Genomic DNA, 14,319 nt, shown 5'->3' on the forward strand with positions numbered 1-14,319 from the left:
TTACTCAAACTGGCAGCTGTAAACATCCATCATGGTTTAAGAAGTCGGTACAGTCTGCCTGTACGAGGAAGGATTATGACCGACGATTTAGGTTTTACCTCAAAAGAGGTTTTAAAAATCTTGCCAACATGTAGGTTTAGTTACAAAATTGTCTGATTGTCTGAACACAACCAAAATTATACACTTTAGAGCTGCACTCATTGATATTTTCATGAGCGTCTTGGATTTATTGAATATGTGAAAGGAATTTATAATGACAAACCCAGAATTAACTCTTTTTTTTTTAGCTTTACTATTTTAGTGCCTTCAGGTTTATTATTTTTGTTTTTTTGGCCATTACTTTCCAGTTATGGTTCATTCTCTGATTAAGGTTGTTACCCATGGCAGCCCTCTGTTACCCCATGATAGACCCAGTGTTCAGTACCTGTCCAGCACCAAACCATAGACAGATAGTTAGTGACAAGCTGGTGAACATTTAGCAGGTTAGAGTCCATGTTTACCTGATTCATGAAAAGCATTTGTTTGTTTGGCATACAAGCTTTTATCAGGCCATAATGTCTCAATCACATGGGATGTTTAACCTGTTTTGCCCAAAAGTGTCTCATTAAGCGTCATGTTAAGCGTCTGTATTCAGTATGATTATTACTTCTTGTTGCCTTATGTGACAAGGTCACCTATAGTACATTCATGAAATATGAGTCTGGAGTCAAAATAATCATGACTATGGATTCCTACTGGAGAAAAAAAAAAAAAAGACAGCTCTGGTCCTTAGACACTCAAATGACTTAAGTTACTGATTTATTGGAGTCTTTCTGTTGTGGAACCTTGTTGTGAACCTAACTGGCATTGAGACAAGAAATGATGGAGTGGACAAAATGAGCGAGTTCAACCAAGAGTCACTGGCAGCATGAGACAAACGAGGACATCAGCTCTCAGACGGAATATGAGTCACTCTGCAGCAGCACAATCAACATAATGAAAAATGATGTGCTTAATGTGACACTTTGTCTCCTCAACACACGGCACATTCCTGTATAATTGTTAGAGTGTATTGATTTGACATTAATGATCTGCCAGAAAGTATTGCGAGTATTACAATTTGCCATTTTATTTATCTATCCCCTCCATCCTCCATCTTCCATCCTCCATCCTTCATCCTTCATTGCTCCATTATCTCCTGACTCCTTCACCTTTGTTAACACTTCTTTTCATATGATTTGCCCTTCCAAACTGAAACCCTTATAAAACATATAAAACCTAGTATCGAAATATAAAATAGGACTTGATATCATGAAATCTGCTCAGATGTAGTCAGTTTAATGCTCGGTGATATTAAGGGATCTAAAGGTTTTGAAATGTGTCACGGTTTATAGTATTTCGACTTTGTTTCACGCATGCTTTTGGTTTTGATGGTCTGTGATCTTGCTGTGTACGCATACAGTTATATATTCATACTGTTTATACTGTCTGTTCCAGCTTTAAAGCTGTGTATAAGCATGATTGGAATTGACTAGGATTGAGTGAACCTGATTTCTCCCCCACATTAGGCCACGAGGTGTAATTACACCTGTTATTGGTTGTTTGCATATAAATACTTCACCTATTTTTAGACCTGTCATACATCACAGAGGTTCTAAAGCAAGGCCACAGCTCTCTTCCTTACACTCAACCGTTATGCACAGCTGTTGCTATTTATAGAATCTGAACTGCCAATTAGTCATCATTGCACCTGAGAAGTAAAGGTAATTAGTGTCTTAGTTACAACAACATTTCAAAACAGGTTTGAAAATGTTTGACAGTGAAGGCGAGGATGAAAACAGAAGCAGTGACATGAAATCACACCTGCAAGTAAACACAGTATTAAGAGTGAGGAAAGAAGCGGTTGAAATCTATTTTATTTTGTGCTTTTGTGTGACTCCTTATAGATTGATGTCATCATACATAGGCCGTGGAAACTGATGAATATAAACGCATATTTTATCATTTAGATTTGGTCTGTCAACTTACATTTGAAGTATGTTAGAGGTACACATGTAAATGCACATTTATTTAAAAGATATATGCATATGTTTTTCTCCACCTCGCCTCAATTTGGAACAGAATAAAATGATAGTTTAAGTCAGGGATTTGCTGGAGATTCATTTGTATTTGTTCATTATTTTTAAAGACAGCGACTGTGTTTGTCCTTACAGGACAAGCACAAAGCAGAACAAGAAAAAGCAGAATTTAGGCAAAACATCAGTGATATATGTGTGACTTTTTCCTTTTTGTTTCACTCACTACTTCATTATTTTTAGATCTCCCAAAAGGAGGGAATCTCTAAGAAAACTTTAGCCTGTGCTGACAATTTTGTCATAGTTTGCTTCCCTGTGTTAACTTCCTTCCCTCATGCACCTCCCTGTTTCCTTAAATCTTTCCTTACTTGCCACGTTGCTTCCTATCCTCTCCTCTCTTTCCAGCCATGTCGGAATACTGAGCACTCATGTCTCTAAACTGAACCCCTCTTATCGTTTCTCCTTCATACCAGGCAGAAGAACTTTGCCCGAGGCATCGAACAGCAGCTCCCAGACGGCATGGTGGTGGCATCGGTGCCAACGGAGGTTCAGTGCCACGAGGAGCTGTCAGACCCTGTACCTGACCCAGAATACCTCACGGGTATGAAACCATATTTCATAGTTCACTCTGCTAACTCACACCTGTGGGATAGTATTTCATCACCGGCCTGTCCAAAATCCTCATTATTCAGAAAAAAAAAATGCAACTTCTCTGGGCTCGATTATCAATGTGGGATGTTGTTTGAGATGCCCAAGGTGTCCGCATAGACACTCGGTCATTTGAACTGTCATTTACAGTATAATGTTTGGGCACTCTGCCAACTGAACATTAGCACTGAGTGCAAATCGTGCGGTGCAAAAATCGATGTATGATTCTTTATGGACTGGATTATATTCAGGTGTCTGTGTGGTGCTCTGTTGCTGTTGGTCTGGAGACCGTTTGTTGAAGAATCTAAAACCCAAATGGATTAAAACAGGCTCAAGAGTAACTATGATGATCACAACGGAAACCTGATGCTCCTGCTTTGGTTTTACTTCTCTTTGACTTGGGTTCCTTTTATAATACGTAGTCATCTTTCCACTGGTCTAATTTGGTTGAAGTCTTCTCCATCAGTTAAGTTATGTCCGGTTATCTTACATTTTCAAAGCATAGCTGTACCTTTGCATTTCTTTCTGGCCTTTGAGTATCACATTTTTGTCATATATGAAGAAAAAAAAAAAAAAAAAAAAAAAAACTGAGGAGAGCAGAGAAAAATTCTCATGCTCATAATGTGGAGTGAATTCCGATCTTTAGGGTGCAGCCTTGGACTCTTAACCCACACTGCACATCTGTTGATGCAAAACATAGCTTGTACTTTATTGGACTTGTCCAGCTCCATACTTTATATCAGTTACCAAGAAACATTGAGCCAGCCTGTTGTCCTTCAAGCATTTAAATGAATGAATGACAGCCTTGAGGAATAATTTACATGTCAATTATCTGTATCCCTTTTTTATACTAAGAATATTTTCCCTCACCTGAGAATGACAGCTCACACACTGTATAAGCCAGACAACATAACATCGATGTACAAAAGCTTCCTCCAAAAAGTTCTCTGGCTGGTCAAAGTCCATGATAAACGTGAAGGGACAAAAGGTAGAACATTAGCAAATTATTTTTTCATCTGGGAAGTGAGTGGGGGAGAGGGGGTGGGTGGGTTGTACCACTGCTGTCGGGATGTATTAGTCAGTGGAATCAGAGTCTATCTCGCTGTTCTCTTCATTACCAGTGCAGCACATGGCGGTGGTGTTTGAACAGCTCACAGCCATCCAGCGTGAAACAGATGCCGTATAAACACTGAAAAAAAGAAGAGACTCTCTGGATATCAAGTGATTCCAAAAGGCAAAACATGTATATGGTCCATCTGGACGCCTCATTATCCACTGAGTTTGACCTCACTCTTTTTTATTTGCTTAGTTTTACAGTTTTATGCTCTTAATTTTTGAAATCATGCAAAGCAGTCATAGACATCAGTTTGATTGGCTAATTGACAAGGGGGAAAAAAAACCTCTGGACAACAAAGTTGTCTATAAGGAAGCACTCCATTTGGCAGAAGCTCAGCATAATATTTGTCCTATTATTTCTCTGTGCTAGCAGTTAAGTTGTAGAACAAGCAGGAATTTGATGACGACCAGACACCTGTAACGAAGGAAATATACTCTCCTGTGCTGCCTACATAAATAATAACCATTTTCATCATGTTTTACTACAATAATATAACATTAATAATAATATTTGAACATATTTCCCAGGAATGCCTCATTCATGAAGCCTACATGCTAAGCTTATTCCAAGCACCTGTGTAACTGCCTCCAAATTGCCTCACAGTGCAGAAAGCAGCAGATTGCACGATGGGTTTATCGCTTGTTGTTGGTATAACAGCAGAGATACAAGGCCAGTCAGGGCAGCAATTCAAAAGCGTATCATCCGAGGTTACGGGCAAGGTGATGGACAATCAAATGACAACGGTGCAGCACTGGTTGCAACTGCCGTTTATTGGAAACTTCAGAGGATATTAACACTGTCTAATCTAAATGGATCTTCTGCTGTCACGTCCCTGAGCCCCAGTCCCCCTCCACGTCCCCTTCACTGTCCCACCTCCGCCTGCACAGCTCAAACCTTTTTATCCCTACATCGCCCCTGGGTTCGCTGTGCATACGGCCCACAACAGAGCCCAGCACAGCGGCACTGCTCCTCTAGTGCCTCTGTGGCAGCCATGGGCTTTGTAGAACAGTAATATTATGAATTGAGATATCATTTCAAAGCATCCAGCAGGGTGCCATTGAAGCACACAGTGCACTCTGGGGCACAGTGGGTTCTACTCTTTTTACCCACCAATGAAAGAAGGAAACTGATGCCTGATGTTGGAGGGGGCATGGAAAGTACAATGTGGTGGTCCAGAGAAAGAAGTGATGCTCCATCACACACTGAGCTGAAGTCTTGCAGTCACATATGGACTAACTTCGCTCTACTAGTTCCACTAGTCTTTTATTAAAAAATGAAACATCTCATTGTTAAAACTTTGTGGTTTTAACTTTAAAAAGCAGTTGTTTATTCCTTAATTATTATAATCACCCACACTCCCCTCTATGTGATGTTTTTTAAATATATTAGCTGGACTCTCAAAACCATACAGCATAGCACTGCTTTTTGTTGACAGTTAATAATACTGGTTTATTGTCTGTATAATAAATAGGAAGCATTAAAAGCCCCCCTAAATGCCAGACTGTTTCTTTTAAAGGCAGTAGTAAGCAAAAATATTCAAACAGTCCAGTCTTCTGGAGTGAGTAGCACTAAATCACGCTGAGCAATGTTATTTCCAATTCTGGATTTTTTTTTTTTTTTTTTTTTTTTTTTTTTTTTATAATTTGCGTTATTTACAATATTGGTCTGATTTTGAATGATGTGTCAAAAGATAATTGATATTCACCATATTATGAACACACCATATACTTCTAGAGCCTACAAAATAGTACGTCATATTTACAAAAACAATGCACACCAAATGTCAGTCAGTCTTTCTGAGTTTTATGTTAGCAGCATTACTGCTATAAATGATTTGTCTCTGACTTGCTCTTCTATCACAGTATTATGTCAGCCTTCAAAATGTCCTTCCAATTCTGCAAAACCTTTATTTATTGGACTTCAAGCCTCCAACTCTGAGTTTGAACCTTTCAGAACAGTTTCAAATCATGACAGGATCACATTTAACTTCACACTTTTCCTGAAAGGATATCATTTGAATAGAGAATGTATTTCCCATCCCATGATGTGCTACAACAGAAGTTTTCTTCGAGATGACAGGGCCAGCTCTTTTGGCTGAGGAAGGCTGAGATGAAGTAGAAACGACTGAAAAAAATTGTTTTGTCAAACTACCGTTACCAATATTACAATATTTAGTTCAAAGCTCAGATTTAATGTTGCTAGCCATGAACAATTATGCAATTCAAACATTTTTGGCGACACTACTCTATAATGAACAGATCCGATATGTCTACCAACTTTAGCGCGTAAAAAAGGCTTCAGAGTCTGACAGCAGCTTTGTAACACTGAGCTGTGTTGGACGGCATGAAGAAAGAAGGTGCAACCCTCCAGCTCTTTTATATTTAAGATGTTTCTTAATAAAATGACACACTGTTCCATCGCCTTGTCAGATGTGATGCAAGTATCTTGTAAATGCCTCATGAGAGCTGACAAGCAGTCACTCAGGGTCCATAAATGCACGTGTAGCTTCGGGCAGAACAAATGTGTTACATAGGAGATTTCATATTTTGGGCATACACTTATTTTTATACTAGTAAAAAAAAAAAAAAAAAAAAAAAAAAAAAACATTTTTAATAATATGTAGTTGAGGTCATCAGCTGTGAAATACATAAACTCTACGTGTCGTGTTAGTAAATGTGCTTCTGTCAGGGTCGAGTGATATCATAGCCAGTAATCCTTCAGCCGTTGTATGCATTATTCTGTTCGACACATTGTTACTATTTTTTTTTAAATATTTCACTTTGCCACATTACATAACTGTGCTGTGTTTCTGACAGATGTGCAAGTAAGTCATGCAGCAAAAATGTTTCCTGTGTGTTCCTAAATTTGGCTTTAGGTTGGCCTGACAGAAGCACATTTACTAACACGGCAGGTAGAGTTTATGTATTTCACAGCTAATGCCCTCAACTACATATTATTAAAAACTTGTTTATAAAATCTTTAATGGCAGATCTCTACCAGCTGACTCATACTGATCATTCTTACATTCACTTAGGTATGACTCATGTGTACTTGCTCGTAAGATTAACAAGGGCACAAGGCGTATTAGGTTAAAAGTCACTAGATAACAGTTATAAAGACATTTTTGTCTCCCCACAGTCTCAGAAATGGACATAACATTTGTGAAATGCAGAAAACATGCAGAAGTGAAGACAGCAATCTGAAGAAGCTGAAATATAACATACATGTTTATGGCTTTGCTGATTGTCAAATTTATGTTTATTTTAATTAATTTTCTGTATCTTTCTACCGTATATCACTTAGCTTAGCTATCACTTTAACTTTCCAAAAATGTAATTTAGGGACTTCTAAAGTACTATTATCATCATTACCTAAATTAACATTGGCTCAAACGGTTATGTGTATGATTTGTGCTCACTCATGATGAGCCCAAAGAATGATCAGCCAACTCTACTGATTTCATCAGCACTAAAGAGCATTGTAATGCCTTTTAACTCATTCATTTGATTATATGGATGTCAACTTCACCATCATTAAGCTAAAACCCCAATCAACATGAAATGCCTGCAGACAGACACAGTTAGCAAATAGCTGGTGATGATAATCAAACATCTAACAGCTAAAACATAATATTTGTGTTGTTTTTGTTTTTCTCAAGCATTAGTAGATGCCAGAACTAAAAGGAAGTGAACATTGAATACCATAATGACTGCTAAAGTTACTCTCTCTGCTGAATGTGTCAAAAGACAACTGTTTAGTCAGAAGTTTATAATATCATCATAAAATGTGACATGACAAGCAGTGTTGTCTTGACAACATCTTTGCTCGCCCCAATTAAAGCAAAAAAAAAGGTCAATGTTTTTCAACCCATTTCCAATAAGGATGTTTTTTTTTTCTTTTTCTTATCGTTTGAAATTATTTTCCATGCTTTACCTGCAGGATTATAAGATGCATCGGGTGTGTTTAACAGGTTAACTCTTTACTTTTAGTTAATCAGATTTAAGTAGAGCAGGGGAGATGGTAAATACTGAATGTAGGTCACCACTATCGTTTTTTTTTTGTTTTGTTTTTTTTAGCAACGAATAACAATTGAAACACTGTCAGAAGTACAACTGGGTATTGTTAAAAAATGTTCGATACCGGGACTAATATCTTGACTTCATTACTGGTTCCTTAACACTACTTTGTTCGATACCAATCATATGAGATCCACTTTAGAAAAAGAGAATATAACAACTCATTGCAGTACAAAAGTCTTCAGGCAGTTTAAAAAGGGGAGAGGTAAACTCAAGTTGTTTTTTTGTAACTACAATCAATATTATCATTATCATGTAATTTGCTATATTCACTCCACCTGATTAATTGTCTGGTTGTTTACTGAAAATGAAACCATCATGATATTTTGTATGCCTCCAAGAAAGATGTGTCTGGTGGCAAGTGTGGTTTGATTGACATGCCTGGGGTGCAGTCAGGTTTTCACTATAAACGGCCAGGCGCATTGTCCTTGGGTTTCCAGATCGAGTCAGATCAACCGCTCACTCCTCCCAATAAAACCAAGTTTGCTAAGAGGGAAGTGTTGAACTTGACACTTCAAAACAGCAGGTCACAAACCAATCACCCGTTGGTCACTGTAGGTGGCAAACAGAGCAAAAAGTTATCCCTCTTAAAATCAAGAACGTGTCTGGATGCAGTCTATATATCAATATAGGTATAGAATGACAAGTCATTTCTCGAAAGTGGATGGCAATTTGGTCGGTCAGCTCGGTAATATACGAAATAAATGTCATCCACAAAGGTTGAAAAGGTGAGGACGAATGCACAGGGGGGGAACACCATAGGATTACCAACAAACATGCCCGGTACCGAAACTGTAAAAGTTGTAGTTTTGGCACCCGAAATGGGAAGAAACAAGTTTTTGTCCCAAAACAAGTTGAGGAAAGAAAGTTTTGAAAACCACTGACTTAGCAGCTAGTGACATAATCATTGAGTCATTGCTATTCATCAACAATCTTTTCATCCCCTTCGTGGATGTATTATGGTCATTATGTTCTACAGGGCAGTAACACTCTTTACTTCCAGGCCCCTTAAAACAGATGGCCCGTCATACGCTCATTGAATTCATTCTTATAAACATTCAGTACCTCTCAGCTGTATCACAGCAAGTTGTGTGAAAGGCAGAGAGAAAACTTGTTTCAGCTTAGAAATCTTGGCTGGGAAAGCGGTGGCACCATCCACATAAAGTCACCTGGGGCATCTTCTCACCTTACAGCACCTGTTCTCTTGGCCTCCACATTTTCATCGAGTGCACAAACACAAGTGTCCAACGCAATGCGCTGCCGCGCCAGCTAGCTGGCTCACGGCCACTTCCACTCGTCTCCTGGCAGGCCGTCAGCATTATCGCTGCGCCTGCACTTAATTGCAAGGCTCAGGTAATTGTCCGTAGGGTAGACAGACGTGCAGAGGCGGTCTCGGCGAGAGGAACGTCTGTTGAGCTGCGATGAGCGCTTGCCACCCCTCTGTCCCTTGCTGATTCGGCCAGGTTTGGTTGCTATGGTCAGTGTATTTGTCACAATGTCAGCATTCCTTGTTCCAGCCCTCTCCGGCCCTCACAGGGGTGAAATCATTCATCTTCCTATTCATCTCCGGGCTTGGAACCCATTCATCATGAGGCCAGAGACCTCCATCAATTATTCCGATGGGAGAAGGGGTGAGGAAAGAGAGGCTTTTGAAAGGCAAATACATCTTGATTTAATTGGAAAGCAAGTATGCTCAAGGCTGCTAAGCAGATTTCCCCCAAGATGGAGCTTGAGAGATAACGGACCTGAAGAAACATGATAGACAAAGACAATTGAGGAAAAAAGAGACAACAGAAAGTAAGAAAGATGAAAGGAAAGGCCACGCAATTTTAGAGGAAGAAAGACAGAAAGCGAAGAACAAAAACCTGAAACAGGATCCAACAAGTGAATGAATGACAGCCATTTTGCTCTGTAGTCTCCTGGCAGGAGGGGAGCAGAACCGAGACAAAGGAATCTATTGGTGGAGGTTATGAGGGCAGCAAAGAGGTGCTGACCTCTTCCCATCCTCTGCTAGCAGCCACATACTGTATAATGACACTGCCTCAGCTATCTTCAACACACACATCACCCGTATGTCTTTGAATGGTTGTCTATGTGTCCATGTGTATGTTCAGAAAGATGTAACGCAACACAGAGCGCCAAAGGTGAAATTGGTGCCCCTGCCAGTCAACACAGCTCGGCAGCTGATCCCCTGTCATTTGTGCAAAGCTACAGATTTATGCTGATAGGTAGAGAAATAGCTGACACAAGAGTTTATCATTGCATAGCACCGCTGAGGACATTTTTTTGAAGTTTATTTCAGGGAGGATGAGGATTATTTTATATTAAAAAAAAGATATCTAAATAAGGTGTCCTGTGACTTGGTGACACTGAATCCAAAGTAGGGTTACCTAGAACGGGGACTCTTAGGGACATCGAGAGGCCCAGGAACTCTGTTTGGCAATTCAGATTTAAAGGAATACAAATAGAAAGGGGGGAAAAAAGAAGCCAATGAAAATAATAAAATAAAAAACAACAACAGAGTGTTAGTATTCATAAAATACTTTAAAATAATAAAAGTGATGAAGAAGTGATATAAAAGATGCCACAGATCCTGGGAGCCTCAGACTCCCAGGCTTACTGAAACTCTTCTGTAGTTTATTTGTGCAGAATTTGCACAAACCAAGAATTTAAAAAATTCTGTTTCATGCGGTTTTGCCTTTTCATCAAATACACACTCTCGTATGGTGATGGGGTTCCTATAAGATGAAAGAACAAATTGAATGAATATATCGGGGCACTTGTTTGCAGGCAGTAGGTAACTTTTCACTGATTAATTGATTCCACTTGAGGACGTTTGCTGTGTCGGTTCGGCACCATCACCTTTTTTTTATAGGAGCATCACAATTTAAAGTTTTGTAATGCATTGTTAATGCATGTATGCTGCAATATGATAAGGGGCCTTTTGCACCCCACACACTCCCCCAAAAGCATGTGTAACCCCACGCAAGATTAAATATTGATAACAGCTCCTCATATTTGATTAGAACCACCAGGCAAAATCCACTTCCTTGAAGTAAGACTTTTTTATTGACAAGATTTATCTCCTTGCACTTCTGCTGATTACATCACACGAGCATCCTGCCTCGGGCCCATTTTTCCCTCTGATTCACAGTATTTGGTATGTGCGTGTGTGCGTGAATGTATGTGTCTGCAAATGAGTGTGGGAAAGTGGAGGCAAGACATTCAAAGCTTTCATGCTTTTCTACTGTGCATCCCCATGAAATGCGAAGTCTTGCCACCGATGTTTGTAAATATCGTCTCTGATCGTGGCCCACACTGCATTTCAGGGTTTGAATAATCATGTGCCCGACAAGACACTTAAGCTGAAATGTATGAAATCACTGTTGGGTGAACTTCAAACTTTTTCTATTAGAATCTAACTTGACATTTATGCTGAAAGGTTAAGACACAAAGTTAAATGCCAATTGTTCCAAACTCAGCGCCTAACCATTAATAATACATGGTTATTGGTCCAGATTGTAGTTTAGGCTAATGAATATCATTGCAGTCAGTGCGTTTTTATATTTAGAGCCTTGATTAGATTTGAATTGATCACACAGTCCTCTGAAAATGAGCCTCTTTCTTTTTTTAATTTCTTTCTTTCTTTCTTTAGTCTTTTCTTAGCCAGAGCAGGCGGCGTTTGGCTCATCAAGGTCATCTTTTGTGTTATTACCCTCATCTTGTCATGTCCGACCTGCCCTCCCCTCGGGTTCTGCCCGTGGCCTCTGCGCACACTCCCTATGCAACCAGCCTTTAGATATGTCAGCACTGAGATGGCACATAATCTATATTTTATAAGGCCTTGATATAATTGGTGGCAGCGAGGGAAGGTCATGCCTTCGGGGGCCCTCGTCTTTCCCCCTACGGTTTCCAAGATGAAATCCTCAAACAACAGCCCCTCCAGTCAAGAATGGGGATTAGACAAGATAAGGCAGATTGGGCAGTGAGTGCAGTGTCACTGTTTCAAGGGGAGTGGAGATCCAGAGTGTGCTGGAGCGCAGCAATTATCCAGCATGTATTTACTTTGAGAAACATGCGTGTGCTATAATTTATTCAGCACTGAGACATATTCTGGAGTGAATTCTTAAGTGGGACAACAGTCATGGCTCATAGGACTGATGGGTGGTATCAGAGTCAGGAATATATTGACTGCATTTGTATTGTATGTTATTTTTTTTGGAGAGAAAAAAGTTCATCAAAGTTGTAGTCACTTTTAAATATAAATAAATGATTGAACAGAGAATACCTTCAAATGATGATACCTTCAGGTTGTTTGTGTACTATTTCAGTTGCCTGGTAGTAATTGTCAAGCAGCAGAGATACAGCTTTTTTAGTTTGTGTTTTGGATGATGTACAGCCGATCTGCTCTCTGCAACAGTTCAGCTTTATCTCCCACTTTGTTCAGTTCCTTCTCCCCTGTTAAATTAGAAACCCCTGCTGTAGCATCTGCCCTTCACTTCCTTTGATTGTAAAACAGCTTCAATGAAATTTATTGCCATGGATCTCAAGAAACAACATTACCAAAGCCTTGGGATATAATAAAGTTGTATAATTCAAAACAGAAAGAAATGGATCATTTCACTTTAGTAGTTCACTTTAGTAGTTCAATTGAGTGACCACTATTTCTTTCTTTCTATCTTTCTTTTCTTCATTCTTTATACAGTACTAACTTTTCTTCGACCCCATTCTTATTGAAAATTGAAAATTTCTTCACATAATTGCATCACATCAATTGGCTATAATCAGCTCTTTATATGCAGCAGCATGTAATATGAAACTCATTCTCATTAACAGATTATTGTTTTATATGAATTTAACTGGAACAATGATCTATCCTGATGTTACAATAATAAAATGAAGATCTGAAAATGAATAGATAAAATGAACGGAGCCTGAACACACAGGAAGTTCTATGTTCAGTGACGTACAAGTTACCGTCTTTGTTTCAAATAATTATTTACATTATTATTTGTCTCATTATCTAACCACACAAGAGTTAGAAACAAATAATATGAAAGACTTGCACTGATACAGTATAAAAACTGCTTGTTTGAAACAACCTCATGACTGACACAAATTAACCACATGGTGCTGGAGTGAGTTAGATGTTGAGAAAAAACAGGCGCGGCTTCTTTTGAAAGCGTTTTAGGGCCTGATAGTCTGTTTTATTCACATGATGTTTTCTTTTGTCTTAAAAAGGCAATTGTTTTATGGATCACTCAACATATACTTCCAATATAAATTGTTTACCGATTTTCCATTTATACTTTACAGTCTCAAAATATAAAAATATGAATGTCAAAATGTCTCTTTTTTATTTTGTTTTGTTTTCAACTGAAATTAATTTGCTTTATTTTTTGTTCTCCTTTGTTCGTTAAATAAAAACTAAAGGATCAAAAGGAAGAAATGTATCTTTCATATATTTTTTTGTTTCACAAGGGCACCCAGCTCCTACCAATTGATTAGTTTGACTGATTATTGTTAGGTATCTACTGTATGTACGTGGATGGAGATCTTATTTTGATACAGCCAGTCATATATAATGAACTATCATTAGTGTTGTGTAATATGCAGTCACATTGACCCTAACCCTCTGAACAACAACGCACATTAACGTTCCTGCTAAAGCCTCCACATACATAAAGACACATCTCAACATCGTATCGTGGACGTTAGATTCTTGAACAACAGAAAGTGCTCTGTTAACATCAGTTTGCAGGTTAGATAGGGAATTAACTGCTCAGCTGCAGCACTTTGCTATCTGGAAGTATCCCTTCAGTCTGTCTAGAGGCTGGTGTGGTCCTTCTTCTTCACTACCACGCTGTTAACACTGTCAGCCCGTGACATGAAGGCTACAGCAAGTTTGTTTACTTTGTCTCAGTCAGAGCTCAGCCTGCCAGCTGCTGTCAATCAAACCGAAGCATCACTTTCCTCCAGTCGCACAGACGCAAAGGAGCATTTCTGATACTTATTTTTCTTCCTCATTAAAATGTAAACTGTACATTAAAAATGTTTTTTTTTTTTTTTTAATTGAGGTATTATTTTTGAGTTTGCAAACGGACGAGGAGACAAAGCCTTATTATTGAGGCATTCATGTGGAAACGTCACTTCAATGTTGCAGATTAGGGAGGATATTTCAACAATTGGATAAAACTGGGTCGCTTAATTTAAAATAAGGTATCATACTATATTGATTACATTTTCTATTCATGTTATAAATCTCCAAAGTAACTAAAGCTGTTAAATAAATGTGCAGAAAAACGACGTTTGCCTCTGAAATCTGGTGGACTACAAGTAAAAAGTATAATTTGGGTATTTACAGAGTTACTCTCATGTTGATTCACTGACATGTCACTCAAGCCAGTGCACTCAACCTTTTATG

At 38.7% G+C, this 14,319-nt stretch overlaps 1 protein-coding gene across 5 annotated transcripts in view; it reads left to right on the plus strand.

Moving 5' to 3' along the window:
- astn1 (astrotactin 1) overlaps positions 1–14,319 on the plus strand; it is a 397,274-nt gene that overhangs the window by 191,831 nt on the left and 191,124 nt on the right. For all 5 annotated transcript variants that reach the window (XM_069164339.1, XM_069164341.1, XM_069164342.1 and 2 more), the window contains one exon: positions 2,528–2,655. In XM_069164339.1, the coding sequence (XP_069020440.1) occupies positions 2,528–2,655 (128 nt within the window). The remainder of the gene's footprint in view (positions 1–2,527; positions 2,656–14,319) is intronic.

The sequence above is a fragment of the Embiotoca jacksoni genome, unplaced genomic scaffold, assembly GCF_022577435.1.
Source record: "Embiotoca jacksoni isolate LCO1_2020_lvr unplaced genomic scaffold, fEmbJac1.0.p SCAF_31, whole genome shotgun sequence".
Classification (NCBI taxonomy): domain Eukaryota; kingdom Metazoa; phylum Chordata; class Actinopteri; family Embiotocidae; genus Embiotoca; species Embiotoca jacksoni.